Source organism: Gracilinanus agilis, chromosome 1 (genome assembly GCF_016433145.1).
Source record: "Gracilinanus agilis isolate LMUSP501 chromosome 1, AgileGrace, whole genome shotgun sequence".
Taxonomy (NCBI): domain Eukaryota; kingdom Metazoa; phylum Chordata; class Mammalia; order Didelphimorphia; family Didelphidae; genus Gracilinanus; species Gracilinanus agilis.
In genome coordinates this window covers 58701430-58721834 of record NC_058130.1, presented here as the reverse complement: position 1 = coordinate 58721834, position 20405 = coordinate 58701430, and the positions used below count along the sequence as shown (strand labels likewise).

Here is a 20405-nt window from a genome sequence, read left to right as displayed (position 1 = left end):
AAGAACTGGAAAGTGAAAAAAATGGGGGAAGGCTACAAGTAGAAAAGTTTCACCAATCAGGATAGTCTGGGTGGGAATTCCAAAATTCTTCCAGGACATGAACTCCAAAAGTCTAGGCTGAATAAATTTGATGTTAACATATTATAAAATCTTATTTTATTATATATTAATTAGTATGTACTATAATTATTTTATGTAGAAATATTTATTTATTGAATAATAAATTGTGTATTATAATGGGTTCCTAGGTAATTAACATTATGTTATTAAGCATTAAAATATATTAATAATGTGTTACATTTTAATAACACTTTATGCCTTTTCTAAGTGTTTCATGTGTTTGCTCTGGTGACTAGGATGGGAGGGGAGGTATTATTATCCCCATTTTATAGAAGAGCAAACTGAGGCCATAGTAAGTCAGCATCCAATCCAAGACGAGTCTCTGACTTTTAGCTCAGCACTATTTTGACACAGCAGGCTGCCTTCCTTTCCAGTAATACCTCCATCTCTTTATCACACTACATAGCCTCACTACACATCACCCAAGCTGCTTTTGTACATCGTTGCTTGCTGTGTTCCCAGTAGACTTGTGCTTCTTGTAGACAGGATTTTTTTTGAGGGGTCAGGGGCTTTCTTTGTACCTTGGTGTTTACAGTATCTAGCAAATATCAGGCACTTAAATGCCTGTTGACTGACTAATTGATCTTTGCATCCTTCTTATGTTCAACTCAACTATGATCCAGCCATGCCTACCTACTTGCTCTGCCCCGTCCGCTACACTCCATCTCCCAGCTCTGTCTTTCCCTGGCTATCCCCATGCCTGGAATGCTCTCTCTCAGTCTCTCTGCCTAGTGGAATCTCTGGCTTCCTTGAATCTACAGCTCAAATGCCCCCTCAAGCAGGAGGTTTGTCTTTGTCCTTCCCCCTAGCGGCTAGTGCCTTCCCGGAGAGCACAGTACTTTCCATCTACCCTGTATCCTTTTTTTAAAAACGCTTACCTTCTGTCTTAGAATTGATACTAAGTACAAGTTCCAAGACAAAAGAACTGTAAGGGCTTGGCAATTAGGGTTAAGTGACTTGTCCCGTCACACAGCCAGGAAGACCTCTTGTCTCCAGTCCAGGTGCTCTATCCACTGAACCACGTAGCTGCCCCTCATCTATTCTGTATCTTGTATGTACCTGATTAGTCTCCCCAATTAAAATGTAAACTCCAGGACAGAATGATTAGCCAGTTTCATGGGGACGAATAACTTGTCAATAAATGAAGACATTATCAAGTCAGTTGTAGTTTATCTCCCAAGACAGCCTTGGCAATTGGCAATTGTTTTTGCCTTTCCTTTTCATCTACAATATGGCACATTTCAATTCAATTTCAATTCAATAAATATTTTTATTAAGCACCTACTATGTGCCAGGCACCATGCTAAGTATTAGGGATACAGAAAGAGACAAAAGGCAGTCCCTGCTGCCCTCAAGGAGCTTACAGTCTGAATGTGGTAAGTGCTTAAGAACTGTGTTCATTGATTGATGGAGGGCAATGTCACAAAAACAAGAGAAGAGGTCTTAATGAAGCAGTATCTGGACAACAATGGTAGAGACTACCAAGAGGCTAAGGAAGCCAAACACACTACAGGAAACTAGGGCTACCTTTAGTCCAGGCTATGCTCTGGACCAAAGGTAGGTGTGGTAGAAGGCATGGATTTACTGGTGGAGACCTCAAGGCTCTTTCTATTTCCATATTCCTTTCATAGCCAAGAAAACACTTTTTGGGAGCCATTGCTTGTAGATCTTAGACTATACTAAAGATCAAAATACCTCAAGGGGCAGCTAGGTAACACAAGGGTTAGAGTCAAGCCTAGAGTCGAAAGAACCCAGGTTCAGATCTGGCTTCACACACCTCCTAGCTGTGTGATCCTGGGCAAGTCACCTAACCCCAATTGCCTAGTCCTTAGTTTTATTACTAAGATAGAAAGTAAAGGTAAAAAAAAAGATCAAAATACCTTGGGTTGCCCATCCTAATAGATTGGGGAGGTTTGGGGTCAAAAAAATATCGTCTGCTTCTAGGTAAAGTGCCTAGTCATTCTTTTTTCCCCACTATGACCCAAATATTGTGAAATCAATCTACCCTTTAGTTGATTCAAAAATCCCAGCTTCTATCCCTTTCCTAATACAATATCCCAACAAGTGGACATCCAGCCTTCATTTAAAGACCTCTGCAGCAGAGAACTACTTACCTGGCCAAGAGCAATAACCAAGTTCCTTCCCACTGAAGGAAAACTGATTTAGATGACCTGGATCACAATCAGACTGATTCTCTCCAGGTGTCCAGTGTTCCTTTTCAGGCTATCCCAAGAGATTATTCTTCATTAATTGTGTGATGAATTGAAACGGGTGAAGGATAGAACAGGAGACCAAGGCTATGGATGAAAAATACAGTCACTAAATTAATGATTTCACCTAAGATTTTGGCAAATACATTGACTAGCATCACTGTGTATATGGCAGTGAAATTGCTGCCCAGGCTTTGTCCTAGAAGACACCAGACAACACACCCATCTGTCTCTCCATTAATTGACTAGTTACTCTCCTTCATTAAACTGGCTGATAATTTGGGCAGCAAACACCAAAGTAGTTATATCTACCAAAGCCTTCCTGTAGAAAGATAACTAATCTAGGTAACAGGTCAAATGAATACAGTATCATAAAATGGCAGATTGAGACCTGGAAGGAATTTCAGAGACCAACACAGTCAGCCAGTAATTTTTTTTGCTAACCTACTATGTGCCAGGCACTGTGCTAAGTGCCAAGGATACACAAGAAAACAAAAAGATTGTCCCTGTCCTGCAGGAGTTCACAATTAAAGGGGGAAACAACAAGCAAACAAATATGTACCAACTATGCATGGGATAAATAGAAAGAATGAACAGAGTGAAGGTGCTAGAATGAAGAAGGATTGGGAAAGGCTTCCTGTAAAAGATGGGTATTTAACTGGAACTGAAGGAAGCCAGGAAAACCAGGAGGCAGAGATGAGGAGGGAGAACATTCCAGGCATGGGAGACAATCAGAGAAAATGCTTGGAGCTGAGAGATGGAGTGTCTGTCCTTGTGGGACACCTATAACCTGAGGTCATGATCTGGAGGAGACTCCAGCAAAGGGAACTAGTCCAATCCTGCCATTTTACAGGTGAGGAAACCAGGACTTTCAAACACAGGTCCTGACTCCAAATTAAACATGCCTGCCACTGTATCCTGGTGCCTCTGGGAAATAACTTCTCTCAGTAACTGGTTTAGGTTTGAATGTGTTCTTTAAATACTCAAATATTCCAGTGACTCAGTGAGCTCATTAAGAACATTAGAATGACCTAGTTTGTCAATTGACACAAAAATTTGCTTAGTTTTTTGAGGCATTCTTAAATGTTGGTCCTTCTTAATATATATATTACTTCCAATAATACTTGTTGCAACCCATCCATGATACCTCTTCCTGTCCTGCTTCCCAAGGACAAGTTCACCATGGGGCTTCTTAGCTATCGAAGGAATGTAGAAGATGAAAGCACAATGAGCAAATCGATTGCTACCACCATGCCTATTTTTGGCACAGAACAAAGCCTGGACAAAAGGTAGCCATAGTTGTCTTCAGCCTCCTTAACTTTTGGTGATCTCTGATGTGTTGCTCATATCTCCCCTCATTTGTCCTTTGTGACACTGTGATCAACCAATTAATCAGTCAACAAGGGAAATGGATGACGCAATGGAGAGCATGCTAGGCTTGGAGTCAGGAAGATCTGAGTTCAAACCAGACCTCAGAGGCTAATAGCACATGACCCTGGGCAAGTCACTTAACTCCTGCCTATCCTAGTTTCCCTAATGGCAATATAAGGATAATAATAACACCTACCTCCTGGAGTTGTTTGGAAGATCAAAGGAGAAAATATTTTTAAAGCAAAAATAATAATAATGAAATTACCATTGGCAGACCACAAAATTATAGGCTACCTTTTACAGAGATAGAAATGGGACAAATAACCAACCTTATTTAAAAAATAAATCCGAATGCCCCCCGCCCCCCCCCCAAAAATTTGTAAGGCATTTAGCATAGTGCCTGGAACATAGTAGGTACATAACGAATATTTGTTTCCTTCCTTCAGCAAATATTTATGAAACCCTTATTATTGTCAGACATTGTGTTAAGCCCTGAACATGCCAAGAAAAAGCAAAAACAGTCTCTGCTCTCTAGGAGAGCAATTTTTGTCCTTTGGTATTAAGAGGATGCCAGCAGAGCCCACGAACTGCCCATGAAATGATTGAATGATCACTCCACTTTGTTCTGCTAGTGTAGACGGTGACTCAGGCTCTTGGCCCCATGGCTGAACTCCCTTCTGGAGCTGTTCTGCATGAGATGTCAAGCATTCCCTGGGAATTATTTCTCTTTGAACATTTCTCTGTTCTCATGAAGCCACTTTCTTCCCTGATAGCTACTCCCTGAGCCAGAGCTCAGGCTTCATGGAACTCTTTACATGTTTCATTGTTTGGCCTGATGTTTGCTTTTATGAAATGGATGGAACTTTTTCCCAGTACACCTCATTCTCCCATCCTTTGATAGCCAAGGCAATCCCACACTTGGCAAAGGAGACCCTGACACAGAGAAAGGTTCTTCTGGTCTTTTCAAATTGAGTGGGAAAAGGGATAATATTAGTACAGAAAACATTGATATATTTGTTTCAAGATCCTTATCATCTGGTGAGTATAATATGGTCAGTTTTTGCCATGGAAGAGAGACATTTTGTCCAGAACATCCCATCCTCTTGGCATTGTCTTATCCTCTTTTCTTGGGGGAACAAGTCACGCAACAGGGCAGCCTTCTTTCAGAGGGATATCCAAAGTCTGGATAAATGCAGTATCTAAGATTCATCTACACATGGGGTGAACCAGGCCCATCCCACAATCCTGGGCTGGGCCAGGAGGGAGACTCAACCTAGATATATGCCAGAGGAGACTGCTATTTAGGTTCAGGTTGGACTAGATAGTCTCTGGGGGCCCTTCTGACCCTGAGATCTGTGATATGGGTGTCTCATATGAATGTGAGGTTTTAGGGAGAGAGAAATCTAATTATGAAGGGAACCTGGACACAGCTGTTTCCCATGAAAATAATCCATCTCCAGCCTTCTCACCCTCAGAAAATTCAAGTATTGAACAGCAGAATGAATTTCTGCTGAGTATATGTGGGAATAAGCTGCTGTTTTAGGCACTTGAAACTTCATTAAGACTTTTGAGACACCTTGTATTTGTATTTCCTCACTTTAGGAGCCCAAGCCCTGTCTTTGGATATCAGGTTTCCGCCACAGGATTCCATATAGAAGGTCCCCGTACTTGGTTTACAGCATAAATCAAGAGTAATAACAGTGTTTAGGGGCAGCTAGGTGGCACGATGGATAAAGTGCCAGGCCTGGCATCAGGGAAACTCATTGTCATAAATTCAAATGTGACTTTAAGACACTTACTAGCTGTGTGACCCTGGACAAATCACTTAAGCTCTGTTTGCCTCAGTTTTCCCATCCATAAAATGAGTTGGAGATGGAAATGGCAAACCAACTAACTCCAGTATCTTTCCCCAAAAAATCCCCAAATAGGGTCACAAAGAGTTGAATACAACTACAAAACTAAACAACAAGAACCTCGGATTCCCCAAATCTACTATTCTTCCCACTTGTCCAAACTGCTCCCACTAAGGCCATTTAGGTGCCAGAGCCAAGATGTGAACCAAGTTTCTCTGTTGCCAAATCTAGTGATCTTTCCACCACAACATGGTGCATTCAGCCCAACACACTTCTCACTAACCCAAGCTGCTTCATAGACAGAGTATCTAATGAGAGGTCCTTTTTTTAGAATCTAAATGGTGAGAAATCATGTGTGTGTCTGCATGTGCTTTAACTTTCTCATTTTGTTCTTCTCTATAGATTCACCAAAGCCACCATTAGCACCAAAGCCCAAGACCGCTGGTCACTTCACACCAGTAGCTGTCTCCAAGTTTCCTCCATCCTCCCGTTCAGACATTCTTCACAGTCCAAACTCTATGTCTAGAGGACCTAAGCCACCCATTGCTCCCAAGCCCAAGTTAGCCGCTACCAACAGGGGGAAAACTAGAGTGTACACAAACAACACCTTCAACAAATTCAGCAATGGCAAACTGATCTGTTCAGATGGAGAGCTGTATGAAGGGAACCAATCCAACCCTGAATGCTCAGAATCAGAAGCTGATGATGACTACATCTTAGTCACTGAAACTCAGCTGACCAAGGGAAGCTTCAAAATACTGGAGCAGGAACCATGCTGTGCAGAGAATGAGAAGCCAGCAACCAGGGAGGAAGAGACTGAAGCAGAGGACCCCTCTTCTAGTAATTGCTCCAGCAGCTTTGAGGCCAAGGTAGAAGAGACAGAGGAGGACTCTCTCAGCTCCACAGACAGAGTGGATGACTCAAATGAACTGGCATTAGGTGGGGACTGCGAGAGGACTGATTCATCTTTTGGAGGATCCCCTGGAGAAACTGAGACCCAAGATCCCATGTATGAAAATACGGGGGAGGACATAGACTATGAAAATGATCCAGATGAAAAGGATAAGCTTTTCATGAGAAAGGAAAGGGACAGCCTTATCGAGAACCAAAATGGATACAGTTTGGAAGAAGAAAGAGAAGACTGCAAAGATATTGTTTTAACCCACATAGCTTCAGAGGAGCCAGAGGCCAGTGGAGAGCAGCCTGGGAACCCTGAAGAATCATTGGATGTTGGGGATGCTAACAGTGAAGGGTGTGCTGAGGAGGAACCAAGTTCATCAGACTGTTATGATGTTTCCAATATTCCCCCTGCTGGAGGGGAAGCTGAGAGAGAGGGAGATGAAGCCGAAAATGAATGCAATAAAGGACTAGAACCCTGCGATGAGCTCAGTGAAACTGGCTTAGCTGTAGAAGATCCTGAAATCACAGACTGGGAAAAAGAAGACCCTGTGGATAATAGTGATCAAGATGCTGAGACAAAAGATGACCAAGTAGAGGAAGCAGCCATTCAGGGGATGGGAGAAGACATTCAAAATGGTGAAGACTTGTTGAAGGATGAAGTTGCTGATGAGAGCTGCCAGATTATTCCTTTTGAAGGTGAAGGTGGTGATGAACTTTTGGACTCTCTTCCAGGAAATTCATTTGCATTTCTCCCAACTGAAAGCACATCTTTTTGCAGTGACAGCTATTACCCTCTTTCTGAATCAGTGAAAGAATCAGAATTGGGAGCAGAGGTGGATTTGGGGTCAGCATCCATGGGGTTTCTTGTTACAGGAAGTAGAATTGAAACCACTTTGAAGGAAACCCATGAAATAATTGGAGAAGCAGATGATGTTTCTGGAGATGATATGAATCTCCCAGGACAGATGCAAGAAGATGAACAGGCCCCTCTGACTGGTCTTGTAAATAATCAAAGTAGATCTCCAGATGATGAGGCTTTCGAGGTTCCTGCAGTAGTCATTGTGCCAGAGGAAACTCTTGATGATGAAACAGTAGATGACTCCCTCATTGACCCCTATGTGATGGGAGTCAGCTTGATCCACCGGGATGAGAATTCTTTTCCAGGAGGAAGGGGACACTCTGAAACAAAAGAAGAAGAAGGCACTCAGAACAATTGTAGCACTAAAGAAGAAATTAATGCTGATGCTGACGGTGGCCTGATTACCATAGATCGGAAAAACATTGTCACAAGGGCCCGGTCTCACTCTGGGAAAGTGCCCGGCTATGTCCCGGAAACTGTTCCTGAAGAAACAGGGCCAGAAACTGATTTACTAAGCTTGGACAGCAGGCATGCTGTGCAAGAAGGAAACAAGACTTGGCTGCCAATGGAAGGGAAACCATTGGAAATCAACAGGGCTTTGCCAGCCAAGCCAAGAAGCTTTATCTTGTATCCCCGGTCTTTCTCCGTGGAAGGCCGAGATCTTCCCGTTTCTTTGTACCGAGAGTTGGAAGAATCTATTTTGGACGAGGGTAGGATTAAAAGGAAAGAGGACAATCTTTCTTTGCCTTGTGTTATAGGGTCTTCGGGGAGCTTCTCCCAAAGAAGCCATCTCTCTTCTAGTGGCATGTCAACCCCATCTTCCGTGGTCGATATCCCACCTCCTTTTGACCTGGCTTGCATTACCAAAAAGCCAATTACAAAGAGTTCCCCCTCCCTCCTGATTGATAATGACTCTCCAGATAAATACACAAAGAAGAAGAAATCATCTTTTAAGAGATTCCTCGCTCTGACATTCAAAAAAAGGACTGAGAACAAAGTTCATGTGGATGTCAATGTTTCCTCCTCCAGATCCTCTTCAGAATCCAGTTACCATGGACCCTCGAGGGTCCTAGAGATTGACCGGAGGAGTCTCAGTAATTCTCCTCAGCTCAAGTCTAGATCTGGGAAGCTTCGAGCTTCAGAGTCTCCATCCTCCATCATCTTTTACAGAGACATCAAGAGGAAAGGGGCTCCATTCAGCCGCAGTGTGTCCAGAGTGGAGTCCTTTGAGGACCGCTCCCGGCCTCCTTTCCTTCCCCTTCCCCTGACAAAGCCAAGATCCATTTCATTTCCCAATGCAGACACTTCGGATTATGAGAACATCCCAGCAATGAACTCTGATTACGAAAATATCCAGATCCCCCCTCGGAGGCCTACGAGGGCTGGAACATTTACTAAGCTTTTTGAAGATCCCAGCAGGGCATTGTCAACAGCAAATGAGAATGATGGATATGTGGACATGAGCAGTTTTAATGCATTTGAAAGCAAGCAGCAGACTACAGACCAGGAAACAGAAAGGTACTGTAAGCCCTTCTGTCTCTCCAATTAACTTTTAAGTCATCTTGGGAAACTGATCTGATTCTAAGGATGATGCAAAATTGAGTTTGACTTTGGACTTTGAAAGGAGTGCTAAGAGAGGTTCCTGGAATTTTCCTAAACCATCAATCTTATAACCCACAAAAAAATGCCCTAAATGGGGGGGGGGGGGCATCTAGCTCAGCAGATAGAGATCCAGGCCTGGAGATGGGAGGTCCTGGGTTCAAATCTGACTGTGTGACCCTGGACAAGTCATTTAACTCCAACTGTCCAGCCTTTACTGCCCTTCTGCCTTGGAATAAGTACCTGGATAGATTCTAAGACAGAAGATAAGGGTTTTTAATGCCCTAAATGAAACTATGTGCAATTTCATAAATACATAGGAAAGTCAAGCACCCACAGGAAAGGGTGGGTAGTTTCAGAGATAGAAAAAAAGTTCCATTTATTTAAGAGAATTTTTACATCATGGAAGACTTAAGGTGCCATGAGCTAAATTTTTAATGAGCTTAGGTGGTTAAGTGGCAAATCTGGGCCTGATTCATTATTAATTTGGTTGAAAATGAGTTGGTGTTGCCAGAGTTATCGATAACAGTGGTCAAGGTTATCAAACAATGTTTCAGCTCCCCCCACCCCAAATAAATATCAATATCTATTATCCTAGCCAGTCAATTGGAATCTCCAATTCATTTATGCTGTGTAGACAAAGCCTGATGGAGATACAGTTAAGCCTCATGAAAATATTTGGGTGAAGTCCAATTTGGATTAATAAAGAGCCTAAATTATTGAAGATTTTAAAAGAAATGCAGTCTGGTCACTTTCAGTTATATCCAGGAACTCAAGTTAATGAAGTATTGCCAAGTGGGTATTCTTAGGGGACTTGCAGTAATGAATAGATAAGAATGATTTGCAATTAGCAGTTAGGAATTGCTGCTTGGTAAAGGGATCCTTGAGTGCTTTGGAAGAGTTTGTTCTCTTGAGTGTTTTAAAAATATCCCACTGTCCCTCCCACAGCTCCCCTTCACGCTTGCACCTCCCAATCCCCTAATCTTAAGAGACACTTTTAATTTGCCTCTTTGGTGGCAAAAGGATTTATGAAGCAAAGGTAAACATCAGCAGAAGCTAGATTGTAGTTTGGTGCACACAGACATATATTGGCCAGAGTAAAGGAGGCAGTGGAAAAAGATACTAATGCCCACATTGGTGTAGCATCATTGGTAATGGCTAATAGGACCCAAATGCATAGGGCCATTATATATTTCAAAATAGTCAAAAATAGAAGGAAAAAACCCAACCCTTTGAAGTCATAGAAACATATACTCTTAGGGATGGAAGGACCTGTAGAGAATATCTAGTCTAATTTATTAGTTAAAGCAAGAATCTCCTCCATAACATGCCTAATAGAGATTCATCTAGGCTCTGCTTAAACAATCTCAAGCAACGACAGTGATGATGATGATGATAATAATAACAATAACAGTAATGATAGCTAGCATTTAAATCATGCTTTAAGGTTTGCAAAATTCTTTATCTCATTTGATATTTACAACAGTCCTAGGTGACAGGTGCTTTTATTATCTCTTTTATAGAAAACGGAGACACACAGAGGTTAAGTGACTTGCCTAGGGTCATACAACCACTGTCTGAGGCTGGATTTGAACTCAGGTCTTCCTCATTCCAAGTCCAGCACTCTTATTCACTGCCCCACTTAACAAGAAATTCATAGGATGATAAAACCAAACTTCATTTTATAGATGAGGAAACTGAGGCAGGAATTAAACTCAGGTCCTAATGATTTCAAGTCCAGTGATATCCTGCCTCTCACAACTCATTACCTCACAAATCATCCTGTTTCTGTTGTTGGTCAGCTTTCATCATTGGGAAATCCTTCCTTATGTTTAGCTGAAATTTGCCCTTCCCTCCAGAAGTATCCCCTTATACTGATCCTAGTTTTGTACTTTGGAGACATATAGAACAATTCTCTTCCTTCTTCTTGATATCTCCTCATATACAGGGTGCTCCAATAGTCTTGGAGCATTTTTAAGTTTTAATAGCTTAAATTGTAATTGAAATTAGTCATTGAAGATAATGATCATACCTCTTATCCTACCCTACCTTTTCTTACCCAGGTTCCTTTCTTCTTTCAGCCATTCTCAATACTGAGAAATTACCCTATATATCTGGAATACCTAACAATCCTAGTCTAATACTTATCAGAGTCACTACATGTGCCAAATGAATGTAATTTGAATTAATGAGTTACTATTATAAAACCTTGCTGATACTCTAACAAAGACCAGACAAAGTAAGGAGATTCCCATGAAATCCTGGAATTATGGATCAAGAGCTGGAAGAGTCTTTAGTGGATATCAAGTCCGACCCTTTTATTTTACTCCTGAGGAAACTGAGACCTTTGTAGCAGTGAAATGACTTACCTAAAATAACAAAAAAAGGAAATGACAGAGATGGAATTTGAACCCAGATTTTCTGACTCCAAATCCAAGATACTTCCCACTATAACAAAGTGTCCACTGAGTTGAGATCTCCACCCCCAATGATCAGAAAGTAAGGGTTTCTTCTGTTGGCCAACATGAGATCTATGGACCAGAAAGAAAGCCAATGGACAGGGAAGGGTGGGTGGGGAATCTCTTTGGAGATAGAGAAGCCGGAAATGGATGATCCCTAAGGTCTTTTCCTGCCCTGACAATTCTTTGATTCTATGCCTATGACTATATGCCAATGGCTAACTGGTTCAGTCAGTTGACACATGGTTCTAATGAGGTCAAGGTTATGGGTCAGATGGCCAGATGACTTTATCACAGACTTATGAGCTCAGATGGTGCCCTGAGATCACATCCAGCTACCTAGAAAATGATGTCCTATTGATTAGAGGGGAGAGACAGTGAATGGCTGAGTTATAGAACATCGAACTGGAAAAGCATTGCAAAGTTTGGGCTCAGGTGTTGTGGCAAGAGTGTTGATCCTCAAGTCACAGCACCCAAGTTCGAATCACAGCCCTGATACTTTTTACCTGTGTAACTGTGGGCAAGACACTCTATTAATCTTTTTTTATTTTTATTTTTTTAAACCCATAACTTCTGTGTATTGGCTCATAGGTGGAAGAGTGGTAAGGGTGGGCAATGGGGGTCAAGTGACTTGCCCAGGGTCACACAGCTGGGAAGTGTCTGAGGCTGGATTTGATATTCTATTAATCTTGATCTCTAAATGTCCTTATTTGTAGAAATCAATGGGTTTGCTCCTCCGTCTTGATTGACTCTTCTTCATCTAAAACCATGATCTCTATTGACATAGCATCATCTGCATCATCTTAATTGAAGGATAGTACTTCTGTATGTGGGATTTGAGAAGCATCTTACTCATAGCCTGAGAATCTGAAGGGCCTTTATGAGACCATCTCATTCAGCCCCTATGCTAATGATAGCCCCTCCACAAAATCTCCTAATGGTGGCTATCCAGTCTGTTTAAATACCCAAGTGATGGGGAACTCGCTAACTCCTCAGGGTTGTTAGGAGGCATTTCTTTATATCAAACCTATATCTGCTTCCTTTTCAGTATCTATTTATTTTACCTGGTTCTTTCCTTTGGCAATAAGCAGAACAAGTCTAGCACTTTCTACATAATAGCCTTTAAGATTTGAATAAAATGATCATCTTCCCCTGTAGCCTTCTCTTTTCTAGGCTAAATATCTTTTTTTGGTTATTTCAGTCATGTCTGTCTTTTTATTGATCCTATTTGGGGTTTTCTTGACCAAGATATTGGAATGGCTTGCCATTTCCTTCTCCAGTTCATTTTACAGATAAGGAAACTGAGGCAATCAGGGTTAAATGATTTTCCCAGGTTCACACAACTAGGATGTGTCTGAGGCTACATTTGAACTCAGGAAGATGAGTCTTTCTGACTCCCAATCTAACACTCTATATACTACAAAATCTAGCTACCCTTAAATAAATCTTTTTTAGTTCCTTTAATTGATTAGTTCTATGGCAATTTTTAATCTCTTCACTCTCTTTGTCACCTTCTTCACTTCAGCTTTTCAGCATCTTTCCTAAAAAGATCACACCCAAAAGCACAAGACAGTGACAATTCAACAAACACATATTGCATGTCCCTATTGTGCATGAGGTATTACTATATGTTAGATATTGATGGTACCTGGATAATAGAGTCAGAGTCCATGCCTTCAAGAAACTTATATCCCCTGGACATATCCAGATATAATAATAATAATAATATTAATAATAATAATAATAATAATAATAATAATTTGGGAAAGGCAAAGTACCATAGCTGATGGGCTCAGGAAAGGCTTCTTGAAAATATAGGAATCTTAGGGACAGCTGGGTGGCTCAGTGGATGGAGACCCAAGCCTGAAGTCAGGAGGTTCTGGGTTCAAATCTGCCCTTAGAGACTTCCTAGCTGTGTGACCCTGGGCAAGTTACTTAACCCCAATTGCCTAGCCTTTATCACTCTTATCCCTTGGAACTGATTCGTAGTATCAGTGTCGACAGACAGTAAGAATTTTTTAATGATAAAAAAAAATTTTCTAAAAAGAAAATATAGGAAGCTAAACTGAGCCTTAAAAGAAGATAATGATTTTAACAGAGGGAGTATATTTCAGACAAAAAGATGGCCTGTATGAATGTATAAGATTCCATTTGACTCAAAGATGGGATGTGGAAAGGAGAATAATGGAAAATAAGACTGTAAAAATTGATGGGAGCCAGATGGTGATTCTAGCCTCTATAGTTGGTCTGGATTGGGCAAATTACCACAGGACTACCAACTCGCTCACTGAGGATGCTAGAAGAAGGCATCCAGTGGCACAGGGAATAGAGTCACTTGCAGTCAGAGAAACCTAAGATCAAACTTCAGATACTTATGAGCTGTGTGACCCTGGGCAAGTTACTTAACCTTTGTCTGCCTGAGTTTGCTTAACTGTAAAATGGGAATAATAATAACACTTACCTCCCAGGGTTGCTGTGAGATTCAAATGAGATAATTTTTGTAAAGTGCTTATTAGCACAGTCCGTTGTGAACTGTGTGTCCCTGAGCAAGTCCCTTAACTTCTGTCTGCCTCAATTTCCCTAACCATAAAATGGTACTAATAATAATGTGCTTCCCAGAATTGTGAGGATCAAACAAAATGATATTTGAAAAGTACTAGCACAGTCTCTGTCACATAGTAAACACATTTATTAAAAAATGTATCTTCATTTCTCTTCCCTATAATTTAGAATGATTAGTAAAATCTTATTTTGATTACTATAATGCTTTTTTTAATAAGGAAGAGAGGATTTGAGCATGTGATGTGGGTCTGCACTTTCAAGCGGGATACAGTGGTGATAACCAGGGGGAGTGACTTCATGTGGGTATTTGTATCTGAATTATACTTTGAAGGATAAACTCAGGATTCCAGGAGGCAGAGGTGAGGAGGGAATTCCTCCCAAGATTAAGATAAATGCACTTTACAGGGAATGTACCATGGGCTGGACTGGAAAGTGTTTTAAATGCCAAGTTTAAGTGTCTGCTTTTTTTCTTGAGGGCAGCCTGGGATAGAACTCTAGCAACACTCATGCTAAAGAGAGCCTTACTTCCTCAAGGTTAACACAGAGCCATGACTGAACCTTTGGATTTCCTTTAACTGGAAAGGCACTTACAAATTATCTAGCTCATCTCCACATTTTACAGCTGGGGAAACCGAGGTCCAGAGAGGTTAAGTGACTTACCCCCTTAGCCACAGATAGTATGGGCAGTATGATTTAAACCCAAGCATTCTGGTGCCAATTCTCCTTCCCATTAGTCCAGACATCAGGCTGAAGCCCTCTCCCTGTCTCATTGCCCAGTCTCCATTTATCTGTCTTATTCACAAGGTCACCAGGGGAGGCTTTGTCCAAAGGCTTGACAGAAGTCAAGTGTACGTTGATCCATGATCTCTCTCTGATCTTCTCATCAAGCAGATGAGTCCTCTGGAGTAAAGCAATTAGCAGCTCTTCCTAAGCCCTCCTGGAACATGCTAATGAGAGAATCCAATGATCCTTCATCAACTTAGAAGGCTGCCGTCTGAAGCCAGTTCAGTGACCATGCCTTGAAAGCGACGTGGTCCATGGACTGCCATCTGTTGGGGGAACGTTAGGGGAATTTTAAGACTTAGCACAGCCCTTAAAGCATTGTGACTTGGATATGCTTATGTACTTCCAAGCACATGACTGTCATTTCTTAGAGAAGGGGCTGGTCTCAGCTTTCTCCCCAAGTCAGGTCGGATGTAGACATTTCAGGATCCCAGCTGCCATTACAATCCAATCTAAATGATCCTGTTTGGATCACAAAACCTTTCACAAACTGAATGAAAGTACTTTCCGTGCACAGATCACCATGCAGAGCTCTTGAAAGGCAGATAGAAAAGGCAGTCCCTGCTATCAAGGAGCTCACTTTTGAATTCAACACATGGTGAAGGATTCAGCCTCAAGTTTAATGAAAAAGCCCCGTGGTACTTGGTTGCTAATGCCTCTTCTTTTCGTGAGCCTTTACCATCTGTCTTAGAATCAATAAGTAAGTATCAGTTCTGAGGCAGAAGAGCAGTAAAGGCTAGGCAATTGAGGTATTGGAATGGTTCTCCATTTCTTCTCCAGTTCATTTTATAGATGTGGAAACTGAGGCAATCAGGATTAAATGACTTGCCCAGGGTCACACAGCTCATAAGTGTCCAAGGCCATATTTGAATCCAGGACCTTCCATTTCCAGGTCTGGCATTCTATCCAATGAGCAGTCTAGCTTCCCCTAATGCTCTTCTTTAATGTCATTTCCACTGATATCAGTTTCTGTTGTTGAGTCATTTGACAGGGCTAAGAACATTTTTCCCCTCTGTCTTCAATAGATAGCAGCTCTGGTACCTGAAGGAGTAGTTGCCAGGCTGCATCTGCATTGGGTTTGCTTCTGAGGATGATGGTTATGGGGACCAAAGGCTCTTGGGCTCAGGATTCTGGGAAAGATAGTGGTCAAGGAGGTGTGGTTCTGGTAGTAGTTTGACTTGTCTAGCACATCTTGCCTTCTCTCACCTCATCTCCCCCTCAGGTTTCCCTGCTGCTTCACTAGGCTAACCTGCCTACCCTGCAGATGGCAATTAATTTGGCAGTTCATTGGTGAAGGAAGCTGATGCCTTCTCTACAAAAGTCACTTTGCTAGATGTCGGCTGTGAGGGAGTTCAGCTGCTCCCAGGACTCTTGTGCTCATTTGCCTGTTGTTGGCAGCTAGTTAGCAGTTGGTGGTGGTGGTCACTCATTGGTTATTCCCTGTCGCATCCCTTGATGCCACCAACTTGGATTTCTTTCTGTTCCTGATCCAGGATATCCATCCTCTCTCTGTACCTTTGCCATTCTCAGTGCCTAGAATGGATACCCTCCTCACCTCTGCTACATCTAATATCTGAATTAGTTACTGTAATCATTCATTATAGGCACTCCCTTCAAGACACAGCTTCTGCATGAATCCTTTCTTTCCTTCTTTGTTTCTTTGTTTGTTTCTTTGTTTGTTTCTTCTTTCTTTTTTTCCAAAACCTTTATCCTCTGCTTTAGAATTGATACGAAGTGTTGGTTCTAAGTCAGAAGTGCAGCAAGGGATAGGCAATTGGGGTTAAGTGACTTGTGCAGGGACACACAATTTGGAAGTGTCTGAGGCCAGATTTGATCAGAACCTCCTGTCTCCAAAGCTAGTTCTCTATTCACTGAGTCACCTAGCTGATCCTGCGCGATGACTTCCTTGATCTCTCCAATTGCCAATGTCCTCCTTCCCTAATTACTTTATACTGATTTTATATTTGTTCTTTCTTTATTCCATGTATACTCCTATATGTGCATGCTGTCCTCCTGAATAGAATTCAGTTTCCTCGAGGGCATGGAATGTTTTAATTTTTAGGTAGCACAGTGCTTAATAAATGCTTAGCTATTGATCAGTCAGTGATTTAGAGCAGGAATGAACCTTAGAAACCATAGGATCTGAGACCTAAACATGGGTCAAAAAGATCATCTAGCCCACCAGTCATTTTGCACAGAAAGAAACTGAGGCCCAGCACCACAAAAATGATTGAATTATGCTTATTATGGTTTTCATGTTATATATTTTACTGAATTCTAAATATATTCAAGGACGGCTAGTTGACACAGCAGATAGAGTGCTGGGCCTGGAGTTAGGAAGACTCATCTTCCTGAGTTCAAATCAGCCTCAGCACACACGTAGCTGTGTGACCCTGGGCAAGTCACTTAACCTTGTTTGTATCCGTTTCCTCGTCTGTAAAATAAGCTAGAGAAGGAAATGGCAAGCCATTCCAATGTCTTAGTAAAAAAAAAAAAACCCAAATAGGGTCAGAAAGAGTCAGACATGACTGAAACAACTGAACAAATACATTCAAATTGCTAAACCCTATATGGAATGTATAGTCACTTACAGTTAATAAAATATATGGGACTAACCAGAATATCTCATTTGCCTGCAGTAGAATTTAGACTTAGAACAAAACCTATGGTCAATCTAATTTAACCATGTTGTGGAGATTCAGAAGGCACTTCTAGCTCTTTGGGGGCCACAGGATGTGTATTCTGAACATAATTACTTAACTGGTTAAGACCAAAGCTGAAGAAGGAGATTGTGGAAGAGACTGTATAGAAGAGGTGCTGATCCCAAGAGGAGACATTCTGAACATTAGGTATATATGGAGCAAGGGGGATATAAAATGAGGAAAGCAAGTTCCTGCACCCTAAATTGCATCCCAAAGTGTAGATTACTTGCTTGCCATTAATCTTCTCATAGGAAAGAGACCTAAATTGAGGAAACAGGATTTTTTATTACTTGGACTCCAGCTAAATAGGAGTTAGCACTACTTTTGAACGATTTCCATCACCAGCCTCGGTAACTCTGTCTCTAGTATAGACTCAGTGACTTTATCTTGATATTATTTCAATTTCAGCCTATTGACAGGTTTTGTTTCTTAACTGATGGCTTCCTTGGAATTTAAGACATAGAAACAGTATTTATTGTATCTGGCAAAGTGTTCAGTTTAGTTTGTATTGGGGCTTTTATTCCTAAAACCAATTTTATTTTCTCTGATTTGATGTTAACAAAAAAAGAGATCTGAAAAGAGCACTCCCATATACGCAGCAGAACAGAAATAGAGGGCTGCACCTGAAACTGTGGACCTCTATTCTGTAAAACTTACTTTTTTTTTAACCCTTGTACTTCGGTGTATTGTCTCATAGGTGGAAGAGTGGTAAGGGTGGGCAATGGGGGTCAAGTGACTTGCCCAGGGTCACACAGCTGGGAAGTGTCTGAGGCCGGGTTTGAACCTAGGACCTCCTGTCTCTAGGCCTGACTCTCACTCCACTGAGCTACCCAGCTGCCCCTTTTTTTTAAAGTATATGATAACTTCCACATGTAACTTTCAAAGCTGTCCTGCTTGTCTGCGATTCCTTCTGGTCTTCCTTCTATTCTCTTCTGCCCATTTTCCTAGAAATACTACAATAGTCCTCTTCTCTTCTTTTTTTTTGGGAGGGGGGGTCTCGTCAGTCCCTTTCCCTTTCTATTACCTCCCCTTTGGAGGAAAAAAAAAAGAAAAACAAAACCTTCGTAGCAAATACTCATAGTAAGGCAAAACAAATTCTTACATTGGTCTTGTCCAAAAATCTAGGTTGCATTTTCTGTCTTCAGTCCATCACCTCTTAATCTTGAGTTTGCCCAAGTGGGTAGTTAGCTTTCTCACTGCTCTTCTGGAATTATGGTTGGTCATTGCATTGATCAGAGCCCTTAAGTCTTTTTGCTCTTTATATGAAATATTCATATAGCAGGCTAACTTTGTCGTTTGCTGATAAATGTTAGAACTGTAAAACTACAAAATATTGGTGCTCAGATTTCCCTTAGATGGGCTGCCTTAGGAGGTAGTGAGCTCTCTGTCACTCAAGCTCTCCAGGTCAAGACTGATGGCTGCTTGTCAGGGCTTTGGGGGCAGTTAAATGGGAAAATAGATAGATCCCTGGGTTAGGAATCAAGAAACCTTATCTTTATAAATTCAAATCTGGCCTCAGATGCTTAAGGAACTATGTGACCCTGGGCAAGTTACTTAACCCTGTTTGACTCAGTTTCTCATCTATGAAATAAGCTGGAAAAGGAAATGGCAAACCGCTTCAGTATTTTTGCCAAATAAGGCCCAAAATGGGCTCCTGAAGAATCAGACATTAACAACTACAGTAACAATGGGGCTCTTCAGGTGCAGATAGAATCAATCACTGAGATCCCTTCCAACACTGTGCTTTTATGATTTCATCTGATTCCCCGTTTTTCATACAAGATAACTAAAGCTCAGAAATGGCAGAGCCTGGACCAGACCCTTCTCCCCCACTTCTGACTCCCACATCTACCAATCTTTCCACTAAATCATGTTGCATCCTCTAAATTTGCCAAGTGCAACATGACCAGCATGTTGCTCAAAGCCCCCTTGCTGGTGTCTAAAGCATCTCGGAACTGGAAGGAACCTCAAAAATTAGGAAATCATCGATCTTTAGCTAGAAGAGACCTTCAAGTTCATTTTGTACAGCTCCTTCATTTGATAGATCAGGAAACTGAGGCACATGTGATTTGCCCAAAAGCATGCAGATAGGAAATAGCAAGGTTAGGATTCAAACCCAGAGCCTCTGACTTCAAATCCAGCTCTCCCCTTTGCCCCATGCTGCCTCTCATTATGCATGACCTCCTAAAAAGGATATGACTTACAATCTCATTGATTAATGTGCCCATTTGTATGCCCTGTGTGTTTGTATGTCAAACTCCTGCTGACTAATGCCATCTGTCCAGGGGACGATGCAGCCTCATGGAGGGTGCCCTGAAGAAGCTCCTCTCTCTGTTCAGCCCTTTGGCATTGCTATCTGCCCGGAGGCCAGGAGCCTGCTTATTATTATAAATATATATTTATCCATATACATTTCTTTTGACAAATGAACCCACACAGAAGTTTCATTAAGTTTCAGCAAATGGAGCTGGAAAATGCAATAGAAATTATTGGCCTCTCTCCTCCATCACCTCCTAATGTGCGTGATTACACTGCTCATTGAAATTGACTGATGAGAAGATTCACTTTTTAATTTTCTGACTAAAAAAAAAGGACCATCTGCAGTAGTTTTATACCAATAATTTTTAATTAAATGTAATAAAATTTATAGAAAAAGAGCTAATAAGAAAAGCACATTAGGAGCGCATTTATTGTACTGCTACCCCGTGGCGGAATGGAAGCCCTGTCTGTGCCCTCTCATAGAGGGATAATGCAGAGAACCTTCAAACAAAGCTTCCATTTGTCCTTAAAGAGGCAGCCTAGGTCTAGGAGAAATCACACCACGCAGAAAGGGCTGAAGACCTACCTGCATTCGAATCTTTACGCTGTCACAAGGGATACCAGCAGAAAAGTAGACACTGTGGTTCAGAGGAAAGAGTCGAGGGATTTAGAGTCAGACAACCCAGTTTTGATCGCAAGCTCTGCTACTTAAGGACTGCATGAACTTG

At 41.5% G+C, this 20405-nt stretch overlaps 1 protein-coding gene across 1 annotated transcript in view; it reads left to right on the top strand.

Moving 5' to 3' along the window:
* Positions 1 to 5971: 5971 nt before the first annotated feature.
* Positions 5972 to 20405, top strand: part of FGD5 (FYVE, RhoGEF and PH domain containing 5) — a 172969-nt gene continuing 158535 nt past the window's right edge. Inside the window, exon 1 of the mRNA XM_044667716.1 lies at positions 5972 to 8831. Coding sequence (XP_044523651.1) covers positions 6073 to 8831 — 2759 coding nt within the window. The 5' untranslated portion in view covers positions 5972 to 6072. The remainder of the gene's footprint in view (positions 8832 to 20405) is intronic.